A 26,521-nucleotide genomic window follows, 5' to 3' on the forward strand; every position below is an offset into this window, starting at 1 on the left:
GGTTGAGATAGTAAGGAACAAAGATAACAGCTCTACAGTCCGAGAACTCAGATGTGGAGCCCATTGTGGAAGCGGTCGTAGCCAGGATGAGCGGCCAAGGTCGACTCACCGCCATGTAAGTAAGCAAGAGATCGGCAATGTCAGACATAGATCGCGCTACTCAACGCTTAATCTCCCATTCGAACACTCCCACGAAAATTGATGCAATGCGACTCACATTAAATTCCGCCGAAACTTGAAACAGAGGGGGCTAGTTGGGGTAACACAGGGAGGCGGTATCTAGACGATAAAGTGGGGCCCGCATGGTCATCCTTGCCACCGAGCGACGATCGCCCAACTTCTTCGCAAATGAATAGCCAGTACGTATAACAAAGTCGGCCGATCTTGAGCTCGAGGATTTATCAGCTAACTGCTGGTCGAGAATAGTAAGATTGTGATATCAAATCCCGTCGAACGCGTGGTTCGTATATGACAAGCAGCACACCGCCTCAAGATTTCCGGTCATTGAAAAATCGTCATGAGTTGGATAGAGCAGGAGTAGGCACCTACCAGACTGCCTACCATCGACTTCGCGAGATGGGGTTCAGAAAGCATGGTTGAGCACCGCCTTGCTGTTGCGAAAGAGCTTGGCTTGTCACAACGTCGGATTCGCGTTCATCATCAATCACGGCGTCAGTCAGGAACTGCTGGAAGAAGCATTCGGATAGTCGAAACGAGTCTTTGATTTGAAGACGGAAGAGAAGATGCTAGTCCCTGACCCGGACGGACCTATTGTGCACCGTGGATATTCGTGGCCCTCGTTAGAGAAAGTATCTCAAGTGATTAGTGAGAATCTCGAGGTTGGAGAACAGTCGAGGTCGGTGACGGATTGCAAGGTACGACTCTTGCTAAGAATTATCGCACTTAAATGTGTACAGGAAAGCTACGAAATTGGCAGCCAAGAGAACGACGAGCAACCTAACATCTGACTCCCCGAAGAAGCCCTCCCCGGATTCCGCAAATTTATGACTGATTTCTACTGGCAGTGTTCGAGAACTTCTCACGAGATCCTGAAGGCAATTGGCAGAAGGACCGGGCCTCAAAGATCCTGAATTCTTACTGAAATTCCACTTAGGTCACAATAATCAACTTCGACTTCTATACTACCCTCCTATTCCAGCAGCTCAACTCGAGAATGAATCAAGCGCGAGGATGCCAGCACACTCGGATTTGTGATCCATCACTATGTTGTTCCAGGATGATTGTGGTGGGCTCGAGGTTGAGAATCAGCACGCTCCAGGACAGTTCATCAAGGTTATTCCGTTGAAGAATGCCATTGTGATGAACATTGGAGATCTTTTAATGAGATGAAGCAATGGTGAGTTGATTCCACTTGCCGCTTTCCTTCTGATGCTAAACTGCTGGCAGATTATCTGAAGTCCACACTTCGTCGCGTTACTCTGCTACCGGCTCCAGATTGGTACACTGGTGCTGATCGTATGACTCAAACAAAATACTCGATTCCATATTTCGTAAGCCCGGAGATCGATTCGAGAATTGAGTGCATATTGGAGTGTGCAAGTGAGAGCAATCCGGTTAAATACGAGCCGGTCGTGCAACCAGAGTACAGACTCATGCGAGCAAAGTTACAGTACCCAGAGAGGGTATCGCAGCCTATCACGGCATGCGTGTGGTCTGTTGAAAGGTGTCAAGCTTATAGGGCCTAAGGCAGCTAAGAGACTTGGGAGACTAGTAGATTTTGTACCTCTATTAGCGGGCTTCCCAGCCCCTGGTTAGAATCGAGTATCAAGGCTTTCAACCACCCCATTTGACATGACCATTCCTCCAAACTGTCTTGCGCCATTGCTTTCACGTATACAGCTTCAAGCATCTTTTATTCTAGCCGGCTGAGAGAGAGTCTGGATAAAGACCTGAGATCACGTGAACCCTTTAAGCGAGGAAAAAGGGGTGGAGTTGAGATATCAGATGTTTGAAATAACTTTCATCCGAAGGCTGATTCATACCCACATGCTAAGGGTTCATTTCACTTGCCCAAGAGTTGCCCTGCCCTTCTCGCTATCTGATCCCAAGATTCAATTGCTTGAAACGCTTCCGAGGGAAGGTGGCTGAGTAGTGTCTCAGGTGTCTGGGCTCGTCACGACTAAAATTATTCGCATCAACTTAGCGCTGAGCTTGAAAATGCGCCTAGTCAATTCTCTGTCAGTAGATTGATGACTTTTGCCTGTAGATGTATAGCAGTGTGATCTTTTGAGAGGTTTAGGGGATTTCTGGTGCGTTTTTCATCACGGCCCTCGGAATATTTCTTTCATATTTCCCATCGGGTGAAAAGGATTCTCCAATGACGAAGAGCGGGTGTCTATCGCTAGTTCAAACTTCTTTCGAAGTGCGGAATGTTCTGGGCTCGATTTCTTGCCCAGCAATTGCCCAGCCCATGAGCTTGCCCCGTGTTTCTTAGTGTTCTTGGCTGCAGCTGTCAAAAAAAGTGGACAACGGATCGAACAGCCTGAAAGATGGACACCGTAGCATTTTCGAAATTACCAGATATTGAACCAAAAGATACTTTACTTTAATCGTTCCCAAGTGTCGAGAGGAGGTTCATAGGTATTATAAAACTTTTCTTTGGCGATACTCGAGAAACGACAAGGTGGCGTTCATCGTTGGTGCAAGAGCGTGGCTTTCAATTTCCGCAAGTCCCTGCACTGTCTTGGCTTCTCAAATTGTGGCGTGTTTACAAGTTGGCTTCCTCTTGGCTTTGAGCCGATTGAGATTGAAGCTGACGACGCTGCGCATCGTGTGGCTGGAGCTTCTGCTTTGTGTTCGTACCCCAACTCCAACCGCAGCTCCGGCGACAGATGGCACACTTCGGAGCTGCTAAGAGCGTCCTTTCTCAGCATTTACCGGGGTCCAGACCCTAAAGGATCAGGAATCGTTTCCCCTGGACCTTCTTCCAAGGAATCCGGAGTTAGAGCAAGGGGTTTAGAAACTAAATGGCGGAGTCCCCAAGAGCTTTTTCACTTGGTATTGCTTCGAGTTTCAAGCGCACCGTCGGGAAGATGAACAAGAGAAGCGGTCTAAATGGGAGTCCATTTGTGGGTTTATCTAGTTGACCTTTCCTCCATCTTTATCTTCTGCCCTCATTCTGCAGTACTCTCTCTTTTGCACCTTCAATTTGTCCCTTCCTATTTGTTTCTCGGCGCCGGCGCTCCCTGAATTTTTATTAATATTTTCACTGATCCTCTCAATCCGCATTTCCCTTTTCCTCGTCATCTTTACTCTCTCAAGAGGGAAGCCGTTTTATAAAATATGAGGACCTCGACATCATTAGCTGTTCTGCTTCTCCTCAACCCTTTCACTGACATTGCTTCTGCTTCATGCGGCCACGGTACCAGCCTCCTCAAACGCACAGTCACAGTCAGCAAGCGGGCTGAGGGTGGTGAAGTTGTCAAGAAGGTGGAAGTGGGGAAATTTGGGTATATCGCGACCCAGGGCCCGTATATCGCACTTTTGCAGCTAGCAGTTCGTCGCTAACAATCGCAAGAACAAATTGGGCTGCACTCACTCCCGAAAATATACAATGCGCTACTAGCAAGAAACAATCTCCAATCGATATTACCAATGTCACAACTACACTCGTTCAGCCCGGTGCTTTGGCATTGACATTCCCTCCGATCCAAGCTACCGAATTCGAAAACATTGGGACAACAATCGAGGTAGTGATGGAAGGAAAGGGAGCAAGCACCGTTGTAGATGGCAAAACGTAACGCCGCTGAGATCGCTGTGTCGAATATTACTTACTACCAGCAGCTTTGACCTCAAACAGTTTCATTTCCACTCTCCAAGCGAGCATACAGTCGATGGAGAATACTTTCCCTTGGAGATGCACTTGGTTCATGAAGCAACAGGTGAATCATTCATCCTTCCCTCCCTAGCACACGGTGAAATACTCACAGCATCAGATGGACAAATAGCCGTCATCGCCGCACAATTCCAACTGACCGAGAACGGCGAGACGACATCCCTCCTCACCTCGGTCACTGAAAAGATCGCCGCCATCTCTTCCCCTGGCTCAGTAACCGAGACCGGGGCTCTCGACTTCGCACCTCTCGTGGATGTAATCTCTAAGCAGGCCCTTCACACCTACGAAGGCTCACTCACCACACCTCCATGTGCTGAAGGTCTCAAGTTCTTCGTCACATCCCAACAACTACCCCTCGATGTCGCAACTTTCAACAAAATCAAAGCAGTCGTCGGTTTCAACGCACGCTTTACACAAAACAACGTTGGGGCGGAGAACCTTCTTGCACTCTCATCGCAGACCACGATTGCAAACGTCGCAGCTGAACCTGTCAAGGAAGTTGAGGGCAGCGCGGGAAGGAATGACAGCGGAGTCATTCGAGTTCCCGTGCCTGGTGCAACCTCATCAGCTACAGTTGTCACTGCTCCAAATGTTCGTCTTTCCATTTCAATCCGAGACGCAGTTACTGATGTGTTTCTCCTCTTTAGAAAGCTTCCGATGGCAACGCCATTGTTCCCGGCTCCGCTGAACAAGCACACGAGATTATCAAGAGCTTGACGGGCATTGATTTAGGGGCTCTGGGTACATTGAGACTGTAGAAATTCTGGGTTCGAGAGATGTCAATGCAGCGAACCTGTGAGGGATCATCTTAAGAGCATAGAAAACGCAGAATGGCTCCCTTTGTCAAAGACCGCAATCAAAACAGATAGTTCTCCTTCGCTTTATCACACGAATATTTTTGATAGTCGAAGCCAAGGCGTAATGGTCACTTTTCAGCTAACCTAATACCTTTAACAGCCCCATGAAAGAATGATTCGGTTCTCAAAAGTGATGGCCGAACCAACCCAATAGTGGCCCAGTCTGAGATCTTCACCATTTCGCGCAGGGCGCCTTGATGCTTCTGGAGTAGATCGTACGCCTTTGCAACTTGTTCTTCAGTAGATCCACAGAAGAATAAGTAAATGACGAAATTAGTTGAGATGATCAAGTTTGTCCGGCTGTCTGTCACTCTATCAGCATCAACTTCGAACCGTAGTATGATACTTACGGCGAGGCCAGAAATTGCGTAAGGTAGTAGAGCTGAGTTGAGCCATCAAGTTCACGAAGGACTCGCCTTCCACAAGAGCACTGGGATAATGATAGCAAAGACATGAAGTTGAATTTGACTTTAACTCAGGAGTTTCTGGGGCCATCAGAGCGCGGAGACTGAGGAGTTTGACAGCAAAGAACGCTAGTTGGAGTGGGCCTGGAGTTTGTCAGTAAGATCTTGGAGGAAGAGAAAAACGTTCATACCGTTCATATTGACAGTGTTCCCATCCGAGTGATGTGAAGTTGCCAGACTGTATGGCAATGACGAGTGAAGTTAATCTACGTCGAGTTTAGACTGCTACACCTTTGCTTCTCTTGTTGCTGTGTTTACTTTCTGGATCGTGTTACGGTAGCATTGAAGTGTACTATACAATATCTTGTGAGCAACTTGTCGCACTGAGGAGTATGTATAACTTATTACCCATCTTCTAGTACTTTTCCTAGAATTTTTGCCAATTTGATAACCTCCAGAAATCTAAGTGAGCTATCGCCATCGAATTTTCTGTCGTGTTCTTCGAGGAGATTTTCGCTCGGTAGCCCAGCAGCATCTCCATCAGAAGCCAAGTCTCCCATGTCGGCAATGTCCACAGAGTGGGATCCTGAACAAGTCCTAAACTTGAAGCACAAGCCGTGGCTTGACATGCATAAACGCATATCCTTGGGCTTTCCGTTGTTAGGCTTCCATCGGGTTGCTCGTGGAGAACTAATCGACAGGCTTGCAAGGTTGAAAGTTTAGGGAAATCGAGGTCTCGGTTCAGAGCGGCATGTGTATGTTCGAACAGTTTAGCTTGCCTCGGAGCTGGCAAATCTTTCAGGGAAGGATCCTGAGACCAATATACACATGCAAGTCCATACATTGCGCCTCGGAGGGATGCTGGAATGCTGAGCTTATCCGTGACATAGCTCATGAGTATCCCGGCCTTCGAGAGAATGGGGAATATAGATGCACGAATCGAAAGTATAGTCTGAGTAAAGCTTCACCATATTTCCCCACGAGAGCTTCAATGGTGCCGGATGCCAGTCTCTTTACTCTTTGGTCGCGTTCCGGGAATATATCGTGAAGGATAGAGAAGTGTATTGGAGGTGTTCCGGAAACTGGATCGCCAGCATACACTTGGCGGATGTTGAAGTCTATGAACTTGGTCTCGTTGAGTACGTTGTAGCGGATAGATGGCAAAAGGTTAGTGTCCTGCTCCCCAGAAGCCCTACAAAATGGGCGGTGAGGTTCTTCCTATTCTCGAGAGAATTTTTGTTTCGAGCTTTAATTTGGATCGGCAGGCCAAGCTGCCGGTTTTCTTTAATGATGCCCGATTGAGTAGCTCTTGAATATACTAGCGACGGTTTCTCGGTTTCAGAAGTAAGCTGTTGAAGTGACAAGTACTGGCGAGTGGTTTGTGGGGATGTGAGACTAGCTGTCGAAGCTGGTGATTCCGAGCTGGGGTCATCTGAATCCTGACCGAGCGGCCTCGGAGGAACAGGAAACCTGATGGCCTGTGGAGATACTTTATCGAAGGGTTCATGCGACGCATTTCGGTTCAGAGAAGTTGAAGTATCTACCGGCTTCCCGGTCTCATTCAATGGGCGTGTATTTAGCCGATGTCGAGGCTTCGGGGCGGACGTGAAGGTGCATTCCACCCCTCTGATCTCACAAAACCTACCTGTAATACAAAGTCAGATTGTAGTTTCGACCAAGTGGGTGATACTTATAAGGAGGTTTGACTGCAATCACGCATGGCGACTTTCGATTTTGGCATGCGTCACAAGGCCGGTCTTTCCGGCTTCCAGACTCCCTCGAGCTTCCATTGCGAGTTTCCAGCTTGATCTGGTGGCGGCCTTTTGCGTCAGATATTCTCTGGCCGATCGATCAAGACTTCGAAAATTAACAATGATGCTGTGAGAGGGGACGTTCACGAGTTGGCAGATCAGACCGAAGATGGGATGTGGGGTTGGTCGTAGGGACTATCTGTCTCGGCGAGTTGAGTGGATCTCAGGCAAAGAATCGCCACTCCTTTTTTGCCTACTTTGACCTCCGATTAAGAACTGAAATGCCGCTCCTCAACCCAAGACCGAGTGCTCTTTTCTCAAGTTAGGGTTCATCCGAAAACAGCTGTCCAGCTTGGATTTCCCGTTCTCTATGAAGAGCCAAGCCAGGATAGACGCTGTATCGGTAAGGTTAAAAAAAAATGGGTGAGCTGCTAAGGTAGATTCTGAGTGCGCCCTTCACACCACAAACTCTACTACAAGGCTGAGACATAACATAATGCTAGCAACCAAGGTGATCAAGGTCCATAGTTCTGTCTGCATGTCACAGGCGAGGCTGTGGTAGCTTTCATCAAAAGTTAGCAGGAGCGCAGAGTACAACGGCGGTTTGCTCACGTGGTTGACCAGCTCCCGGGGCCTCCATGATCGATCAAGCCTCTCCTGATAGTAAGAGGCTTTGGTAAGGGAAATGGAGGTGTTGTTTTTGGGAGATGAGAGGGGAGGGTTGTGCTGCATGAAAAAGCAACTCCATGTTTGTAGCTGCTCCGCCTCGTTCATGGCGCGAACTAGCCTGCGTTTGGGATTTTGTTCGACCGGGCTGAGAGAAAGGAACAACTTTCTCTGGTCTCTTATTGTCAGCCCTTCCCTATCGCAAGGCAGTATTGATATTTTCCCACAGTATCTCAATCAGTCACCAGTCACTTAGTCAAACGAGAATCTGCAGGGTGTTAGAAGTGATCGACACTTCGAGGGCTGTCTTGAGATCACAACCTATTCTCAACGATTGGGCTAAAGCCTATAATCCAGTGCCTAGCTTATCAGAGTCGTCGAAATCTTCCCCAAATACACTGTCCAGAAGTCGGGGACCTGGTGGTTGGCCTTGAAAATGTCCTCGATCCTCATGTCCACCCCCGGAGAAACGATTTGCGAGAACTGCTCGGACTTAGATTTGCGTGGTATCTTTGCAGGCAACTTCGAGATGGAAGACAGATTCATTTCCCGGAAGAGTGGTACTTCTGTGAGATGGGCTTGGAAGCAGACGAAAGATTGCCAATTTTGCAACTTCATCGAGAAATGCAGCGTTTATCGTACGGTTGTGTACGACCCTCCAGAGCTTGATGCCCAACTCGAGCCGAGATGGTTGAAGCGCGAGCATTCTAGGTGGTTCGAACTCGGAAGGGAGGAGCGGATTTTTCGACTGGTCTTTGATACATCTCCATCAGAAGAATCTTGGTTGGATCATTCGCGGCCCTCAACTTCTCCCCCACACTCACTCATTGGTTGCACGATGTCAGACTGGCATCATAGCGAAGTGGGTAGAAGTTGCCCAATTCGGTTGATTCCACGGCTGATAGAATCCTTCGATGTTCTTAGGAAGAGAATTGAAACCTGTCAAGAGAGCCATTCGTGCATGCAGCACGCTGGGGGCCAAGAGCCACCCAAATCGATTCCGAATCTGTTGCTCATTGACTGCATAACTTGTCGGGTAGTTGCTGCGCCAGACCACTGTTGGTATCTTGCACTGAGCTACGTGTGGGGAAATCAGAAGGCGAGGGCTGTACATACTGGAGAGAAATTGTCGTCTCTGCCTCAGACCATCGAGGATGCCATTACCGTCACTTTAAAACTTGGCTTTCAGTATTTGTGGGTCGACATGTATTGCATCAAGCAAGACAATCAAAATCATGTCGGAGATCAAATCAGACATATGGATCTTGTCTACCGAAGAGCGCGAGCCACGATCATCGCAGCAGCCGGTGAAGAGCCCGACTTTGGACTTCCTGGTGTGAGCTCTGTGCGATAGACCCGACAAGCCTGTGCCACGGTTAACGGAGTCTCTGTGGCAAACTTCACACACGATCCTTGGGAACCTGTGGACTCCTCGGCCTGGAACTCTCGCGCCTGGACCTTTCAAGAAAGCCTGTTCTCTCTGCGCCGAATATTTTTCACTACAGAGCAAACGATTTACAGCTGCGCATCCGGATGGAACTGCGAGGGCATCGAGCCTACTCAAACATTAACTCTTCAGGGCGCAAATCGAAATCTAAATTCGATGGTACGACATGCGCCTCCTACCTTCAGCGACCATTATTCCAATAGTATGATTTATATTCTGATCAGACAGTACAGTCGTCGTCAGCTTACCTTCTCCATGGATATCTTGAATGCTTTTTCTGGGGTTTTGCATGCTTACGAGAATCTTACTTCCCCTGTTAGACATTTTTGGGGCATTCCCATAATTCCACATGAGCGTTCTGTACTGGAGAGCTTCAACATGGGCTTGTCCTGGGAATTTTCCGACACTGCAACATTTTCCCATCAGACCAGTCTTCCCAGGCGAGAGACCTTCCCCAGTTGGTCTTGGACGGGATGGGAGCACCCAGTTTTATACAAGAATGAGCACATTACTCGCAAGGAATACTTGCCCCCACCTGAGCTTAAGATTGCTATCAGGATTACTGATGGGCCGCATATGCTGTGGCTAGAACTTGAGCATGCCACCATGAAGGGTCAACACCATCTTTCCGAGACAAAATATCTCCGGCTCGAAGCTTGGACTACCCAAGTCGCGCTTCATTGTCCTGCAGAAGAAACATCCACCCCTTTCAAACGGGCGCATTGGTCCAGAAGGAAATAGTTATAAGTTCCATGCACAAATTCCAATTTCCCAGAACAGCGCAGAACTGGAACCAATGGAGAAATACGATGATACATACTTGTGCACTGGTATCCTCTTAGGTGGGTTCCGGTTCAAAGAATGGTCCCTCGAGATTGAGAATCCGTTATTACTTGTCGCGAAGCGAGGTGATTTATGGGAGCGAATCGGTATAACATATCTCAGAGAGGTGGCTGAGGTCTATCCACTAGGTAGAGCCAGCGTCGAGATTCGTACCAATTCAGGACACGGGATACGTTAGAGGAGTGGATGAAAGAGCATCTTCAACTTAATAGACAAGTCATATATCTGGGATGAGAATTTACCATAGAGGAGAAATAATGACTCCACTTGAAAAGGACACTTGAGGGATGCCTTCGGTGATAGAATGACATTACATATATTGAGCACCAAGGTAAGTGATACTTTGACCAGAACAACAACCACCAAAGGACATCGGTTACAGCAATATCCAAGATCTCTTTCAGCAGAAGCGTTCGAAAGTACAACGGGGACATTTTCGGTTTGCGTTGCCTCCTTGTCCTGCTCGACCTACGCGGCTATCGGGATATCATTCTGACTTGGAGCAGGCATTGGTTTTGGGGCTATGAGAGGAAAGAAATAACTGAGGCATGGCTGGTTCTCGTTTCCAGGAGGAAGTCAGGGTTGTCCAGGAGTGTTCGGGGGTGGTGACGGAGGCGTGGAATTTTGTGCTTGTTGGTTGCCAGTCGCTGGCGATAGGCCCAGTCTGAACTGAAAATTATTATCAATACGGGTTGGCCGTGATGGTGAAGCCAAGAGGACACGCTGTGTCGATATAGCTGCTGCGAAGGAGGCACAACTTGGTGGTATTCCATGGAGGCTTGAGGAGCGATTGCGGGATAGGGAGCGAGTTGTGATGGAGGTTTCGAAGGGGATTATGGTGCTTCCGGAACAGACATAGTAGTTGATTCGATGGCAGAAATGATTGCAGGTGGTACCTGTACCGATGGACGATGCCCGCGTTATTGAATGCCCTCCGCAGTATTGATGATTCAGGTGAATTGTCCTCGCTGCTTCCTCCTGTGCTTCAAGACTCCCGGATCTCTAAGGAAAATGTCAATGCCTCCGCCACGTTTCTTCGGATTCTCCAGGCTCGAGTTGTGTTTGATGGTTGCTTGGGTTTTCGTGGCACCACGAACTTGCATCGGCAAGAGGAGGGTCATCTCTTCGAATGGGGGGCACTACAAACAACAAACTCTTGTCAGCAAGGTTCCGGACACTCTAAGCTTCATCAACTTACTGCTGGCGGCAGTGCAGCTCTCGGTTGGAGCAAAATTTGAGTTGTCATTCTGTGTTTACAGAGCTTGGCGAGACACGTAACCTTACATCGCGTCAAGGGAAGCGGGGTTTCACCGAGTCATCTGCCAACCCTACTCGTAAACCGCTCTGGGCTCTCAACCTTCGTCCTTCTTTCAACGACAACTTTGTCGATATCCAGCGCTCAAGAGGCGAACAACGTCTGCTCGCTACTTCGATCAACTCGGCTGCTCGTAAAAGCCTTCTTCGATGCGCAACTTGTCTGCCAATTCTTGACGCAGCTCGCTGGTGGACGAGGACGACCATCTCTCGGGTCAAGATGCGTCCGGAGACCATGGACGGTCGCATGCCATGCACGCAAGAAGGACAATGGAGTTGTCGACTTGGAGATTCGCAGGGAGCTTCTAGATTTCAGGGCCAGTAACAAATGTGACGGGCCCTGGAACAAGTCTCGGACGATGATCGCGGTCTTGGCGATTGATCTATTTGCCCGAGAACAAGCCTCGAAATCAAGCCTCGAAATCAAGCCCGAAATCAAGCCCGAAATCAAGCCCGAAATCAAGCCCGAAATCAAGCCTCGAAATTGGTCTTCGAGTCGAATCAAGGCCAACATCGCCAAGTAGAATTGTACATTGATCAAGAAGCTGATACGTTTGATGTGCCGATCCGCTGATGGACAAGTGCCGTCCTGTCCAAGGAGGCAGTCACGAGTTTCGTCACTCCTCTGATGGCTGAGTCCTCCAACTCCCACTCCGTGAGTGGACCATTTTCTGCAGATATGGTGTAGTGAATCATTCGAGTAATTTTTCCTCGTGGGTTCAAGGGAATGTCAACATATAGGATCGCCAGTTCACACTCTTGCACGCTCTCCCGAGCTCACAGCATAGACAAGCAGGAGCGGTGCACCATTCCTCTAGGCTGAATGGCAGGCGCTCCTAAGGCTCGTCCATACTGGGTGATGCCTTGCACAGTGTTGAGAAAATATTCATTCTCCCTCTCTTCCTCTTCACGCAGCACAAGTGTCCGTTCTAACCACAAAGCTTTCGACATCGAGGTGGAAATGGCTCGTTCTCTCATTACTTCTGATCCCGACGCTCGACCCGAACACTTCCGAAATCTATTTGAGGAATGTCTCTTTGTGTTTATGGTTATGATGGCCACAGCTTCCACAACATTCCTTCAAGGCGTCGTCGTTATCAACACCGCTACGATTGCAAGGGACTTGATCATGACTCCAGCCCAGGTCACCTGGATATCTGCAGCCATTGGGTATGGTTCAAAGCCGTGACTTCAATTCAATTCGAATTACTGACATGCTGCAGTCTTGCGAGTGGCTCTTTCATGCTATTCTTCGGCAAGACCGCCGACCTTATTGGCCGCAAACTCCAACTTCTCGCTGGCATGGCATTCCTCAGTGTTACATCCCTCGCAACGGCTTTTGTTTCTAGTCCAATCGGTTTGAATGTACTCTGCGGCTTTCTCGGTCTTGGCACGGCAGTCATCTCACCCCCAGCCGTTGGAACCTTGTTCGCTACATACCCAGAAGGTCAAAGACGGAACAAGGCAACGGGAGCCCTTGGCTGCGGAAATCCTATCGGCTTCATATTAGGAAGTGTCTCGTCGGGGATTGTCACCAAATACTTCTCCTGGAGAGCTTCGTTCATCGTCGTCGCCATTTTCTTCGCGATCATAACTGTGTCTTCGTTCTGGACAATGCCTCCAACCCCGAGAGCTGGCTCGCTGTGTTCAGAGGCAAAGCAATTCGATTATCTAGGAACAGTCCTCACCATCCTTGGTTTTGCTCTCGTATCGGCGGCACTGACGTTCGTATCTCTTCTTTTTCCTTGTTCCTGCACTAACATCGTCCCAGAGAAGCCCCAGAACTCGGCTGGCAATCCCTCCAAGTTGTTATGATGTTCTTGTTTGGTTTCATCTGCCTGGTCGGCTTCGCGACCTGGGAGAATTACTATCCATTTCCACTTCTGAATCCAGTGGTGTGGAAGAATAAAACATACACTCTTTGCGTGTTGTGTGTCTTCTTCGGATACATGTCGTTCATTACCAATCTATTTTGGATCTCGCTGTACATGCAAGATGTACAACACTTGTCTCCTCTTCATATTGCTGTGCAACTACTCCCACAGGCCTTCGTTGGTTTCATTTGGAGTTATATTGGCCAAGCACTGGTATCGAAAATACCTGGAAAGATAATCATGGGAATTGGCGCCATGGCTTATTTAGTTGGAGCAGCTCTTCAGATCTTCGTGAGGCAGGACACGAGTTACTGGATGATTTTATTTCCATCGCTGTGCATCACCGTCATCGGGGCAGATTTCCAGTTCATCGTATCGAACGTATGTCTCCCTTCGCATACAATTCCCATCAACTGACGATCTTAGCTCTATATCTCAAAACAAATGCCTACGCAATCATCCCTCGCTGCTGGCGTTCTCCAGACGGTAATGCGCGTTTCTATATCAATTGGCCTGGCCATCTCGGCCGCAGTCTATGGAAGCGTCGCACAAACGCCGAAAGGGAGAGAAGACGTGAACCTGCCATTTGAACGCGCATATCTCTGCTCGCTCATGTTCGCCGTCGTCGGACTACTGTTTGTCCCTTTCATGAAAATCGAAAGGCAAGGAACGAAGTATCAACCACCTTCATTTACGGGCACAAAAATAGTTGATGAGGACCGCCCTCGAACTGGAGGAGAGTATTCTGATCGTCTAAGCACTGAATCGCATCGCCGCATCATCAGCAACAAACCCAGTCAAACCAGTCTGTGGAGTTCTGCAACGGCGGGAAGTGTGGATTCTTTCTTTCCGAGGTGGAGTTGGGAGCCCGAGATAGCGTGGCCGGACGACAGGTATCAACACAGAAACGCGAACGTTGTGTACGAGGTCTGTATCAAGTGTTTGGATGAGAGAGTGGTTGTAGTACAACCTCATCCTGTTGATGCTGGACATCGACCTGAAACCCTGGATCTGAACCCGTATCGATGCATTGAGGAGAGTTCTTATCGTGATCCGAACGGTCCGGCAGTCGACGAAAACCCATGCAACTTGGAGGGGTATTATGTCGGACGGGACGCCGGGATCAGCCGCTTCAGCAGCACCGAAACACTGCTCGCAAACACGTATGCCAATTCACGACCGTCTTCCAGCAGGCCCCCATCACGAGCTCCATCACGAAGAGGGCTCTCAAGCGGAGATGCAACAACCATCAGATACGGAATCATGAGCAGCAACTTCAGCAGCGCCGAAACTCTGCATCCACATACACATGAACCGATGCTCCACAGAACGCCTTCACGAAGGGAAACCACGCCTTTCAGCAGCAATCCACCACTCAGTTCTTTCCCTGCTCCTCCCCAGAGATCGAGTACGTCGCTCATTTTGAATGAGGACGTGAGGATGTCAGGTGCGAGATTGGACGGGTCGGAGACAGGGAGTGTTGATTCAAGGGACCCAATGTATAGAGTTTCGAGAGGAGGCAGGGGGTGGGTCTGAGGTGCGTTTCATGGCGTTGGTTTCGTTCACATGTTGTCCTGCCGCTCCCTGGGGCTAGTATATAGGGAAAAGCCGGATTCTCTAGATCGAGAAGTCAGGCGTGTTTGTATGGAAGAGGATGAAACGTGGCAGGTAGGCGCGGATTTTTGGGAACTTTTGGGAGTAGAATGCCTTTATTTATCCATCGAAGTGTGGATTTCACGGTACGCTACTAGGCAGACATTGGAGGGATTGGAAGGGAGCTTGGAACATTTCTCGGGCTTTAAATGGGGTGTGGCGTTGCTAGATTGAGGTTGATTCTGAGGAGAATTGCAAAAAATAGCTATAATTTGGTAATAATGGGTAACAGCGGTGAGTTCAATGTGGGGATTATGAACGAGATTGATGGCTTGTTGATGTCCTTCTTTGAGAGTCTGTGATTACCTCGAGTGAGTCTTCATTCTCTCCAAACAGAAAACTTAATAGCTCTCCCATCTGGCCCATGAGTCTCATTTATGGATCTCCGCTCAACTTCAAACATCTCAACCTCAACCCTCCACTTCGACCCTGTCGCCTCCCCAATCTCCACCCACATCTTCCTAAAACTCTCCTCATTATGTCGAAACATACTCTGCGCTTCATTCGTCCTATGCACCTTCTCCCCAGCAATCACATTCCCCACCTGTCTCCCAAGCACCACACTCCCCTTCCTCGCCCTCAAAGTCTCTATAATTCTTTTACAAACCTTCACTTGCTGCTCATAATCAAACAGATGCAGAAAACTCCCAGCGTACAAGATATCAATCCTGCCTTCTAGATCCTTTAATGGAGACGAGGGGTCGAAGACGTCTGCTGCGATGAAGGTGGATTGTAGGGTGGAAGAGTCACGGAAGAGTTTGTAGCCTAGGGCGAAGAACTCTGGGCGCAGGTCGGCGCCGTAGAGATGAGAGGAGGGCGCGCCGTCGTAAACTAGACGCCGGATTTCTTGACCGAAACAACAGCCTAGGTCGAGGAAGTTCTCGTTTCCGGTCTTGAGGCGCTGGAGGATGGTGGGGTAGGAGCGGGAGAGGGAGATGGCTCTGCGTAATGTTAATTTGAGGTCTGGAAGTTGCAAAGTGGTATTTTATAATGGCTTTAGACGTACAAGTCGAGAAATCGAAAGCCGCCAATACAAGGGTAGGGAAAGGCTTTCCAGGCTTCGTCTCTCTATCACCACGTTAGCTGGCACATTTTTGAAGGTGATTTCGCTTAACGAATCTCACAATCTTGTACACATGATCCTCGACCTCGGCGGCTGGAACCTTGCTATAGTTCTCCAGTAACTCTCGTGCTGATTCTCCCAGCTTCTTTCCAATTTCTGGATCGTACCAGGGTACATCTTTCTCTCGTGCCTCGATCTTTGCTAGTACATTGGGGATGTCGGTGAGAGCCATCATGTATCGAAATCGCCTAGACGTGGATTTTCTAAGATTGTGGTGAAGACGAGGTTATCCGGAGAGGGATTTGCATTTAAAAATTGCAGGGCATGTGCCCATATTTATAGACGGCATTGCGTGATATCTGCGGTGCCGAAAAGCCGTTTCCGCCCCGACATGTTTTGTTTTCGGCAGAGAGAAACAATCCAGAGACGGATGGATACTTCCTTTAGTCCATACCTTCTGCTATCAACGACACTCAACAGTGTTCTTAGCTATTACAGGAGCAAACATAAAAGTATTATAATTAGATACAAGCCCAGGCAATTATCTTTCTCCCGAGCTAGTAAGTGTACCCTTTTAGACAATCTGCATCTAAAACCTCATCTACATTGACTTGAGCAGGAATAAATTCCAGCAGCTCTCACCACTCACTTGTATTTGAAATTCTAGTTCATTTCATTTAGGATTTGTTCAAACCCACAGTACTAAAGTTAGAGAAGAAGTAGCTTAGCCGTTGTTAACAGAAAGCATACCTACAGCTTCTGTTCATCGTAATCCCACAAAGAATAAACCCTCTGCCGAAACTGCCGAGCGCAGAGTAAACGGCATTTGACCCTTGATAAGACCGATATCAAGTCTCTTTCATCCATGTTCTCTGGAACAAAAAATGCCCGCTTCATATCACAGAACGCCCTGGCTCCAGCACAATTCTAAATCCCGTTCCTCTGGCTACGAAGTATAGTGAGCCCAATCTCGAGAAGGTACGGAATGAATCAGGGTCAGCCCTATAGCCTCCGTTTGCAAAATTCTCTATATGTCTTCCGAGATCCCCACCATTTCGCAAAGGAATTGTCCAGTTGCTCTTGCAGCTCTCTCTAAATGGGCCCAGGATCGATAAGCAAGATTTCGGCAACTTTGACTTTAGGATGATAGTCTAGGCGTAAGACCGAGCCTATTCCTGTAACATTTGCTGCTGAGAAAACACGACTCACCGAGTCAGGCATGCCGCAATATTTAGTCCCACCCTTGTCGACTTAAGGCGTTCACAAAAGGTGCGCAAATCCTCCTCTAGTTATAGCTTATCGGCCATGGCGAGGGCGAGCCTAAAGCAGCTAATGTGAAACGAGAACAATATATCGACTGTCCAAGACAGCATCAGCATGATTTGTGGGCGAGAGCTGATAATATTTGAATCCCACTCGGCAGCCTTGCGCTCAACCTACTCGGAGTGATAATTTGCTACCCTGTTGCGCGGTGAGGTTATTTATAATCTCCAATGGAAACCCCTGCAATTGCCAACTAATCACCCACACAAAAGATCAACAAAAACAAAAGCAGTAAGATGAATATATCCATTCAACACTTCGCTAGCTAGCTATCAATCCAAGCTGCGTACCCGAACCGATCAATCAAGTCCTGGATCCCATCTAATAAAACAAAAGAAATCCAACGGTATATAGATAGATATGTGCACATGGGTATCATACTCATACAGCACCATTATTCAAGATCCCAAACACCATCCATGCTATCTCTTCCTTGTTCTTTTCCCCATTTCCACCACCTTCTCACCGCACTCGCGTTGCTCGTCTTCCTCGTTTCCGGCTTCCTCATTGCGGCGACTCACTCCCCGACCCACTCGCACTCCCAAAATAACTCTGATCAACCCTCCAAATCCACTCCACCTTCTCCCTCTCACTCCTCGCCTTAAAAAGCCACGTGTTATCCGTTCCATAAACAGCAAAGACCGTCTCCTCATCCCGTTCCCCTGCCCTGCCCCTTTGTCCCCCACCGCTTGGTGGTGTCCCATTCGCACTTCTTTGCAGAAGTCGTGCGATCTCCGGCCGGGAGTCGACTCGCGAGTTCCGCAGACTAACAACGCCAACTTCTTCCCCATCAGGCACAGAATGCACATACAGATACGGCCGTCGCAACTCCACGAACCGCCTCACCCATCGTGTTGAATCCACAGATGGCGTTAATAGATATCCGCCTTTGAGGATAGTGGGGTTCTTTGGGATGAGCGAGAGGGACGCGAGGAGCGAGGGTCGAGAGGGGATGGGGGCGGAGGTGGATGGTGCAACGGAGGGGGGTTCCGTGTTTGAGGGCGTGAGGATGCGGTTTATGGGGTCAGGGAGGAGGGTCCACAACTGTAAATACTTCTCCAGCAATTGCTTATCGCGGTCTGGAATCGTTTTTTCGGAGGTTTCTTCTTCTGGGGGGGTAGAAGTTCCGTTCCTAACTGGAGCGGAAGCTCCGGAAGGTATAGGGAATTGGATTCTGTTTAGGAGAGGTTGAGCTGCTTCAATCTCCGCGAGTCGATGTTTCCGCCGCTTCGCAGCAATATGATCTCGAATTAGGCTTACACCCCGCGGACTCCAATTTGTAAGACCCTCCTCGCCTTTCACATAGTCATTCTGCGTGTTCATTCGCCACAGATCACCTGCTCTTTTCACAGGCGTCGGTCTCACTGAGATCGAGAATACTCCGCTCGTAGAGTGCACGATTCTTAGGCTCTGCCACAGCGAAGCAAACATCGATGTAGAGCGGACGTACGAGCGAGACAGGATCTGGGAGAAGAGGTGGATAGAGAAGGTTACTGGCGAGGCAAGTTTAGGCGAGCTGACATCCCAGAGGAGTGACATCTGTATCTTGTACTTGTCGGCTGTGACACGGTCGAGGAGGAGGGAGGCGTGCGCTGAAGAGTCCCATTGCCCGACCACGGTTATGTTTGTTGTGCCGTTGGCGTTCTGCTTCACGGCGGGCTTAGAGACCAGCTTCATGGCGATCTCAGGGGTTGGGGACCCGAGATCAGGGGTCTTACCAACGTGGTCAACGAGTTGAATTCGCCCTACTCGAAGACCGGAGACGTCTTGCCAGGGAAGAGCTTCACCGGAGCTGTGAGTCATGTCGACAACGATTCGACGTTGCAGACCTTGATGAAGCTGGTATGATCCCTTGTCCAAATCGGTGGTCTGGATGACTTCTACAGGAAGATAGTCTCCGTTCTCAGCGAGCTCGAGAATCTGTACCCTTGCAAAGACATCATGCTTCTCTTCCATATAGAACTGAGATTCCGAGATCCGCGCATTCTTGCGCTTTTGAGGTCGAGGCATGCTGTCTCGCATATCGTCCCAGCTGAGCAGCTTGTCTAGGTGCATCGAGGAGACTTTGGCGAAGATGGCAACTCGAAGTGAGACATCGGTAGGCCCGAACATTGGAACACTCATGCTGTGAACACTCTCAAATCGAATCGGTCCCTCATCGAAGTCTTTGATCATCTGCGTTGTCGTGATCCCGCCTTCTTCTGAGATGCCTGGAATGAAGAGCTGAGCGTGGACTTCAGTTCCCTCTCGCTCGGCAAAGCCAACCAACTCGTGCACGACGACGTTGAATTTCAGTGTACTCGAAGGCGCTCTTGCCGATGAAGGCTCCAAAGACAGTTTGATCATACCAATAGCGTGGGATGTATACGGTGACAAGGCATCAAAGCTGAAGTCTTGGACTCTGCTTTCGAAAACAGCGGCCAAGGGCACATCAACGTCGCCGACATGAGTATACTGCGGCATGCAAGTCTCCATAAAAGGATTGTCGAGGCGGAAATGCTGCAAGTATTCCGGACGATCCATGTACTGATGCATCTGCCTCATAAGCCTGACACGATCTTGTAGCTTCTCCAAGCTCCACAGATGGACAACACTGTTCCGGTAATCGATAACTCGAACGCCGACACAGGGTTTCTTGGCATCCTCGAGGAAGAGATCGTCGCCTTCGCCTGAGATGCCATTCAAGACCATATCGTATGATGAGCATATATCATGCCCAATATCGACGATGGCAAATTGGAAGACGACGCTCTCATCCATCTCTTGGCTCATGACCTGGGCTTCTTTCAGGGGTGCAGCGTATTGCAAGATAGCTTCTGCCATCCTGACATAATTTCGACCTCGCCAGTGCTCGACGACTTTCGATGCAATAGCAATCTCCTGCTCGGTAAGCGGTATTGGACCATCAGAAGAGCCCGTCCTCGGCGCCATCTGCTGCAGTTTTTCCTCAAATTCTTTTCTCTGCGCATCCAGTTGCCTCATCATCTCCGCCTTGACCTCCCTCAAGCTCTCCTCCATCCTCGCCTTCTCCTTCTTGATCTCCTCGACCTCAACATTGGCGGCTTCAGCAGACTTGAGTTGATCCTGATACTCCTCCTTCTGCTTGTCAAGCTGAACTTGCATCTCCTCCCTCACCTCCCTCATCTTGTCCTCCACCTCGCCCTGCTTCGGCGTACTTGGCATCGTTAGCGCCGTATCCAACGAAAAGTTATCCAAGGTCCCATTCGACATATACTTCTCTCGAACGGGATAACTCGTATTTGAATCCAAATCATCATCGACATTCTGGCCCGCTCGCTCTGCTCTTGCTCGTTGCACATCCTCGAACAGGATATTGAGCTCCTCATCTGTAAGGCCGGCGATCTTCTGGTCTGTGCCGAGTATAGCGCCAGCTGCTTCTCGTCGCGCGAACGACCAGTCGGAGTCCCTGCCTCGCTGGAATGGCATCGGTGATTCGGGGCGGCTGCCTTCCCATTCTGCTTCTGATACTGCTTTGCTGAATGTTCGCTCGTGGCCGGGTCGGGGACTCGGCGAGGGTGAGACTTTTTCGAAATCTCCCATTTGGCTGGCGATGATGGAGTGTCGGAGGGAACTTTGCTCGGCTCGTTCTGCTCGCGCTTCCATGGGGTGGTTGAAGCGGAAGATGTGGAAGTCTCCGAGGATTACTCGATAGCCACTTCGTAAGCGTTTTGGTTCCATAATTCGCTTTCCGTTGACCATTACTGCTGCACCTTCTTTCGGCACAAGAGTGACGATGTTGTCGACGTTTTCGAATGTGCAGTGCTCGTGAAGGATTCTGCTACCGTTTAGTCGGATCTCTGCCATGTGAGCGTGGTCACCGTCGACGTTGCCAACAGTCGTTGTCCCTGGCTTGAGGTTGTAGACCAAACATTCAGCCAGTAAAGGGTCATCTGATAAGTTCACCAAATGCGGCATCTTCTTCGGCGTATGCAAGCCCACGAATCCCTTCTCAATGCTGATTCCGAGTTCCTCCAAAGCTGCTTCTCGCTCCTTGTGAATCTCTTCCGTCTTGGCCAATTTCTGCTCCCAGGTTTGGTTGAGGTCCGTGTACAGCTTTTCGCTCTGGCTAAGTTGCTCTGCAATTTCTGCCTTTGAAACTTTCTTGATCGTGCCGTCCGGCTGCACAATACTGACCATCTGTTGGGACAGTGGTGTGCCTTCAGCATACACCTCTTCAGTAGTACCACCACCTCCACTGAGCTTACTCCTCAGAGACGCCAGCTCTTCCTTCAGCTCCCTGATCATCCGAGCGTTCGCATCCTCGTTAACCACAGCATGATTCTTGATCCTCTTCGCACTGTCCGCATATCGCAGTGTACTAAGGGTCTCGTCAAAATTGATATCCGCCGGGCTGATAGCAGCAATCATAGCCGTCATGCTGTTTCCACCCAACGAGTCCTTCAGCAGCCAAGTCAACACACTGTCTCGATACGGCACCTGACCTGCCCCTTTCCCAGTCTTCTTCTTCTTCCCATCCGACAGATCCGCCAACGCAGCAATGACTCTCCCCAGCGTCGACAGCGAGCGATTAATCTCCGCGCCTTCCTTCAACCTGGCCCCAGTGGCACCCGTGCTCGTCGCTCTTTCCGAGCCCGCAAGATCCACAAGTGAAATCTTGGCCACCTTCTCCATCGCCATGTTGGTTTCGACATCATGTCTTTTCTGGGTAAGGGTAAGAGTAAACACCGCATGACTCCTCGAACTCGTCTCATTCATATTCGTGGCCGCCACCGTCCTGGCCTTATTCCCCTCATCCATCAGGTGCTCAATCTCATTGAAGCTGCTCACCACCAATTTGGCCAGATCCTCGACATACGGCCCTGTCGAAGGATGTTCGCGCACTTTGAGATTCCCTTTCGTGCTCGGATTCAGCAGATCCCTAACTCGCTCGTTGTAAATTTCCAGATACGAGACTTCGACCGTACACCGCAAATGCTTATCCTCCTGCAGCGCCGTAATCCTTTCGAACATATCCTGGCAAATCTTAGGGATGACACCCGCTTCGGATCCATACCCCATCATCGAGTACGATTTTCCGGACCCCGTTTGCCCGTACGCAAAAATACAGTTATTGTACCCCTGGAATGCATTATCGAGCAAAGGCTTTCCCAGGTCATGGTGAAGGTTGTCTTGCCCCGCATAATGAGGGTCGGAACGGTCGAACGACCAGTACGATTTGTCGAACGCGAAGACCTTCTGTCCTACATCTTTGGCGCCGCCTTTCCCGGAGCGCATGCGCTCTTCTGCTTCTGGAGGCGGGACCAAGATCGTCTGCGCATCTTTCATCTGCACGATACATTTTGCTCCGCGGTCAAGTTCTGCACTTATTTAGCAGGTGCCTTGAGGCTGGGAGGGATGGGGAGGGAGGAGACACACCTCTGCCATTGAAAGGCCGCACTCGCACCACCACCTTGATGTTCCCTCCACCTGCCGGTGCCATCTTTGCGTGTATGTGATTCACGCTGCCCACCAGCAGTTATCCCCAGGCCAGGCTACACCCCTTCCTCAAGGCTCTCAATCCCAAACCAGTATTCCGTATCCAAATATCGACTCGAGCGGTGTGCAGGGTCGCAATTTCGTAGCCGAATCATCGAGTCCCCACCCCCTTTCATTCAGTCATAAAGATCGTGCCAGGTGTCGTTCGTTGTACGTGCCCGGTCCAGGCGAGAAGAAAAATGCTGAGTGTACCGATCCTCCCAATTTACCTGATCGGGAGCCCTCCACTTCCCCCTGTCCGCACTTTTCTATCAAAGATTCGTTGACGTCGTGAGCAAGATGTATGTGTAGAGCGGAATAGGGGGTGGAAAGTGGTCGTGAAGGAGGGGTGCTCGGTGGGTTGTTTGCTTCGTTGAAATTCCGTCGCGTCGCTCTTCGCGTCCAGGTCAACATTTCGAGATTCTTCCGAGTTGCTCATCAAAGTACACACCCCTGTAATCATGCGGCAGTAGCCCGGGCGGCGCCATTTGGGGTGGCTCATTTGGGTGGCTGCATCAAACGATGGGAGAGGTGCATCAGTGAGCCGAGGAGTGGAAATATCATGTGATGTGATGTGGCTGAAGCCACTTTCAGAGTTGTGGTTACGCAATACTGTGCAGTCATCGAGCTGGGCAGCATCGCTCTCTAAGCAAGGGACAATATTCATGAACCGTGTGAGGTATTTGTTGTTTTTGTATATTTTAAAAGGGTGACATTTAGTAATCTCTAAGGACTTCGAACTTAAAAAGCTAAAAGGGGTACCGGTAGCCTCTGTTACCTAGGTGAAGGCCCATCGGCTCTAGATCCGGGAGAAAACACGCAGCATATCACAAGCAAGAGGAAGGAGAGAGAAGATCTACCAGCGTCTATGTGGAGACAAGGGAGATTTGAGGAGGCAATCCTAGTATCAGGTTGATTGAAACATGAAACCCCTTTCCACTAACAGTGAATGGCAGAACGAAGAGAAGGGAAAGGTTGCACTTGTAGAACTGCAATGTGCGAGAAAGAAATCTCTTTCACGTAAGCCTCAGCGTGGACAAGAAGAAAGGAGGAGACGAAGCTGTCATTGGTTGGTGTCGAATTGTAGCCAAAGACACAGTGTGGAACAAAGATCAAGGATGGCCGGAGGGTGATTCATTTAGATGTGAAATTCACCTCAACCCGGAAATCGGGAAAGCCTTGGTGTTCTGGGTCCGATTTCGGGCATTTTTGTGCGATCTGCAACAAAACCATTGCGGTAGGAGTGAACGAAAAGAACGAGGGCAACTTTTAGGCAATGATATGAAAGAGCGAAACTAGAGTAAGCTTGGCAGTAGCGTAGGATCCCTCGCTCTTTGGCCACATCACAAAACCGTATGGTTAATAGCATGCTCGAAGAAATTGTCTGCCAATTCCTATAGTCTGGCAATGCCCCCCTTGTTGATCGTTCTTGGGTTAATGCCCACGGTAACCCAACCTTGTAACAAATCGACAGCCGGGAAGTTTGAAGGCACTACACAGGGCTAATTGATATTGAAGAGCAGTCGTTATCATTCCGAGTCCACAACGTGGATAAACTAAGAGCCAAAATCCTCGGGCGCCAACTTGAGCGGATCTACTAGAGAAGCTCTGACATGTCTTTACCAAATGATCTGCTTGATGATACCTTGTGGAGAGCTGGCGAAATCGAACGGAGTCGTGTTGTTCGAGACACATTGAGGAGTCCCTTGTCTAAAGATCTTTATGGGGAAGGGCATCTTCGCGCCATTGCGGAATTTTAAATTGAGCGAGGAGAGCTGCGGCTAGCTGCCGTGGGCTAGATCATCAGATGAACCGGCTGCCGATTGTAGCATGATCTTAGCATTGACCGTTGATTCGAGGCCTCCCCCTGCATCGATCTTAGAGGGAGTACTCGGTGTTTTTGTGGATCAGTAAAATCAGCGACTGACGCGGATGGGAAACTGTTTGTCGTCTTCCTGTTCTTGGATGTGTGGTACTCCAAATGGCGGAAGTGGTTGTCTGCAGTGACCGAATAGCTGCGGAACATGGTTGGAGCCATCGAGTTGTAGGGGTCTGGTGGTTCATAGCTAAAGGTAGCAATGCCAAAAGTCGGCAGCGCAGAGGGCCTTCGTCCGAACAGTTCTGCAAGACGCGATCCAGTCCTGAATCATCACACTTGTATTGCGAAGTTGCTCAATCGTAGTTCCGCAGGGAATAATCTTCGGAGAAGGGACGTCTTCGAACGACTTGAGGGGTTGATTTGCACAATTTGACCGGAGGGCACACTCTGCCGTCGGTGTGAGAAGAGTAAGGCTATGGGCTGAACAAAATAAGAGGGGCGCTTGAATTCGACGAAAATCACCATTCGATTGCTAGCACAGGTTTTCACGTTATGCTTGCTCGAAGAAAGACTATTCGCAGTCAAGCACTCTCTCTCGGCCATCACCGGGACGGGATCTTTGCTTCAATCTTGGTCTGAGCTGCAATAGATTCGAGAAGTTTCGTTTATTTCGTGAAGGCACTGATGAACGACTTCAACGCAAAATCGGCAGGTGCAATGAGCCTGTTTATGTCTTCGGCAGAAAGATGTTTGGTGCAAGGACATGGCCCCAATGCGAAACTAATTCAGGCACAACAAATTAGCGTCAAGATGCAGTTTCAATGGTAAGATTAAAGGTTAGTCTCCTTTGTAGAGGGCGTGCTCCACCTCGTGAATTCTGCCTTGCTTCAGGCAATGTACAACTTGATCAAGTGTGCGGGCGAAGCTGGACCGCGTTGTTTGGTGCTCCAGGCTGGGGCGGGACGAGCCTTTCTGGCCGTGAAACGAGGATGGGTAGCTGTGTTGTCATTGCTGCGGAGAAGGATAGGAGAAGTGTCTCTAAGATTCGAGGAAGCAGAAGCGATGGGCGAGGAAGTTGGAGAGCATATTTGATTGAAATGATGACATGTCGTAACTGCTACAATCGAGAATGCATTCTTCGGATCCAACACTTCACTCGACGAGGGTTGAAGAGCGTTCGGTGAAGAGGGGTGATATCGATCCTTTAACCGGCACGATCGGACTCGGAGTCGGCAGTTGCCTCGATAGTAGAGGTATCAGGAATCTTGGTATCGATGACATGCCTTACTTTGTAATCTTGACAGCAAGATATTTATCGAAGTTCTGAGTTCGCGGTCGTCGATGCCGTACGATCGAAGAAGAGTGCAAACTGGGAAATAGAAGGAGTTGGACTCGGGCAAATGTCCAAAGGCACAATACCTTGGAAGACAAGATATATCGGTCCTTGGAGAAAGATGCGTGCCATCAGATAAAGGAAGTTCCGTATTTGCTTAGATCAGACAGAGGAGGGGAAACGGCCGGAAAAGTCCCGGACACGTGAGCCGAAATCTCCTGAAGCGGAGGCTAGGCGATGCTATCATATGAGCGCAACGATGACCGCCATTGCCATTCTAGCAGTTACTTCTAGTAGAAAACATGATATGCTAATAACCAGACATCCCCTTAATGGAAATTGGAACGATCTATTACCGTGTAACTGCGTGATATGTCCTCGACACATCTGATAGGCCCTGTTCGAACAACCAGTCCCTGGCCCCACACGCAGGTGAGTGCAGCGAATGGACGCTCGTTGGTCAACCACAGGAAGTTGTACATCTGGAAGTATCTCGTGAATGGCCCAGCGAAAGATTATCCTGCTATTCCCATAGAGGTGACAGGCGTTGGCCGGAGGCGGAAGGCTGCCGGACCGTCATGCTCCCAACATCGAATGTGTCCACCCCCACAGCCCATCTGCGGTCAGCCGCATCGAGTCCCAGTCCAAAATTTCGAGATATCGACCACGAAACCGTGGAATCCGACCGCGAGGCAATGATCAAGCCACGACACAGGCCGGGTCGATCCTGAAGCAGCACCATGGTTCTGCTTATTGATCTCCAGCTTTGAAGCTCACTATCGAAAATTGAAGTGGTCCTTCACTGCCGTGTTATGGTTGAAT

General features: G+C 49.5%; 11 protein-coding genes across 11 annotated transcripts; 6 read left to right on the top strand and 5 right to left on the bottom strand.

Annotated features, from left to right (window-relative positions):
• Nucleotides 1-517: 517 nt before the first annotated feature.
• K444DRAFT_656411 (Clavaminate synthase-like protein) lies at nt 518-1,799 on the top strand (the record flags this gene model as incomplete). Its single annotated transcript, XM_024886081.1, has 6 exons — nt 518-537; nt 626-671; nt 708-856; nt 1,056-1,211; nt 1,353-1,357; nt 1,408-1,799. 6 exons carry the CDS (start codon nt 518-520, stop codon nt 1,704-1,706), a joined length of 675 nt encoding a protein of 224 aa, XP_024729395.1. The 3' UTR covers nt 1,707-1,799.
• A 1,504-nt stretch (nt 1,800-3,303) lies between these two features.
• Nucleotides 3,304-4,614, top strand: K444DRAFT_647229 (putative carbonic anhydrase; the record flags this gene model as incomplete). Its single annotated transcript, XM_024885306.1, has 5 exons — nt 3,304-3,491; nt 3,539-3,757; nt 3,805-3,902; nt 3,957-4,279; nt 4,567-4,614. The coding sequence occupies 5 exons, from the start codon at nt 3,304-3,306 to the stop codon at nt 4,612-4,614; spliced, it is 876 nt and encodes a 291-aa protein (XP_024729396.1).
• A 92-nt stretch (nt 4,615-4,706) lies between these two features.
• Nucleotides 4,707-5,315, bottom strand: K444DRAFT_668797 (uncharacterized protein; the record flags this gene model as incomplete). Its single annotated transcript, XM_024887454.1, has 3 exons — nt 4,707-5,017; nt 5,064-5,261; nt 5,309-5,315. The coding sequence occupies 3 exons, from the start codon at nt 5,313-5,315 to the stop codon at nt 4,782-4,784; spliced, it is 441 nt and encodes a 146-aa protein (XP_024729397.1). The 3' UTR covers nt 4,707-4,781.
• An 86-nt stretch (nt 5,316-5,401) lies between these two features.
• K444DRAFT_706237 (uncharacterized protein) lies at nt 5,402-6,305 on the bottom strand. The gene is made up of 2 exons (XM_024888124.1): nt 5,526-6,305; nt 5,402-5,469 (listed from the first exon to the last, which is right to left on the bottom strand). The coding sequence occupies exon 1, from the start codon at nt 6,010-6,012 to the stop codon at nt 5,545-5,547; it is 468 nt and encodes a 155-aa protein (XP_024729398.1). The 5' UTR covers nt 6,013-6,305; the 3' UTR covers nt 5,402-5,469; nt 5,526-5,544.
• A 1,617-nt stretch (nt 6,306-7,922) lies between these two features.
• Nucleotides 7,923-8,888, top strand: K444DRAFT_668798 (uncharacterized protein; the record flags this gene model as incomplete). Its single annotated transcript, XM_024887455.1, has 1 exon — nt 7,923-8,888. The coding sequence occupies exon 1, from the start codon at nt 7,971-7,973 to the stop codon at nt 8,886-8,888; it is 918 nt and encodes a 305-aa protein (XP_024729399.1). The 5' UTR covers nt 7,923-7,970.
• A 1,617-nt stretch (nt 8,889-10,505) lies between these two features.
• Nucleotides 10,506-11,163, top strand: K444DRAFT_217632 (uncharacterized protein). The gene has a single exon (XM_024871129.1). The coding sequence runs from the start codon at nt 10,752-10,754 to the stop codon at nt 11,100-11,102; it is 351 nt and encodes a 116-aa protein (XP_024729400.1). The 5' UTR covers nt 10,506-10,751; the 3' UTR covers nt 11,103-11,163.
• Nucleotides 11,164-11,807, bottom strand: K444DRAFT_217633 (uncharacterized protein). The gene has a single exon (XM_024871130.1). It carries the CDS (start codon nt 11,650-11,652, stop codon nt 11,224-11,226), a length of 429 nt encoding a protein of 142 aa, XP_024729401.1. The 5' UTR covers nt 11,653-11,807; the 3' UTR covers nt 11,164-11,223.
• Nucleotides 11,808-12,099: 292 nt separating this feature from the next.
• On the top strand, nt 12,100-13,672 carry K444DRAFT_543328 (MFS general substrate transporter; the record flags this gene model as incomplete). The annotated part of the gene is made up of 4 exons (XM_024875958.1): nt 12,100-12,308; nt 12,362-12,862; nt 12,910-13,393; nt 13,439-13,672. Coding segments are annotated over 4 exons (1,428 nt in total), but the record flags the coding sequence as incomplete, so codon positions are not given.
• Nucleotides 13,673-14,984: 1,312 nt separating this feature from the next.
• Nucleotides 14,985-15,960, bottom strand: K444DRAFT_636172 (uncharacterized protein; the record flags this gene model as incomplete). The annotated part of the gene is made up of 3 exons (XM_024883963.1): nt 14,985-15,606; nt 15,672-15,733; nt 15,790-15,960. 3 exons carry the CDS (start codon nt 15,958-15,960, stop codon nt 14,985-14,987), a joined length of 855 nt encoding a protein of 284 aa, XP_024729403.1.
• A 1,156-nt stretch (nt 15,961-17,116) lies between these two features.
• On the bottom strand, nt 17,117-22,946 carry K444DRAFT_573017 (kinesin-domain-containing protein). The gene is made up of 2 exons (XM_024877380.1): nt 22,449-22,946; nt 17,117-22,390 (listed from the first exon to the last, which is right to left on the bottom strand). The coding sequence occupies exons 1-2, from the start codon at nt 22,510-22,512 to the stop codon at nt 17,556-17,558; spliced, it is 4,899 nt and encodes a 1,632-aa protein (XP_024729404.1). The 5' UTR covers nt 22,513-22,946; the 3' UTR covers nt 17,117-17,555.
• Nucleotides 22,947-23,428: 482 nt separating this feature from the next.
• Nucleotides 23,429-23,831, top strand: K444DRAFT_217689 (uncharacterized protein). Its single transcript, XM_024871131.1, has one exon. The coding sequence runs from the start codon at nt 23,471-23,473 to the stop codon at nt 23,678-23,680; it is 210 nt and encodes a 69-aa protein (XP_024729405.1). The 5' UTR covers nt 23,429-23,470; the 3' UTR covers nt 23,681-23,831.
• Nucleotides 23,832-26,521: the final 2,690 nt, after the last annotated feature.

This window comes from Hyaloscypha bicolor (assembly GCF_002865645.1).
Source record: "Hyaloscypha bicolor E unplaced genomic scaffold K444scaffold_173, whole genome shotgun sequence".
Lineage (NCBI taxonomy): Eukaryota > Fungi > Ascomycota > Leotiomycetes > Helotiales > Hyaloscyphaceae > Hyaloscypha > Hyaloscypha bicolor.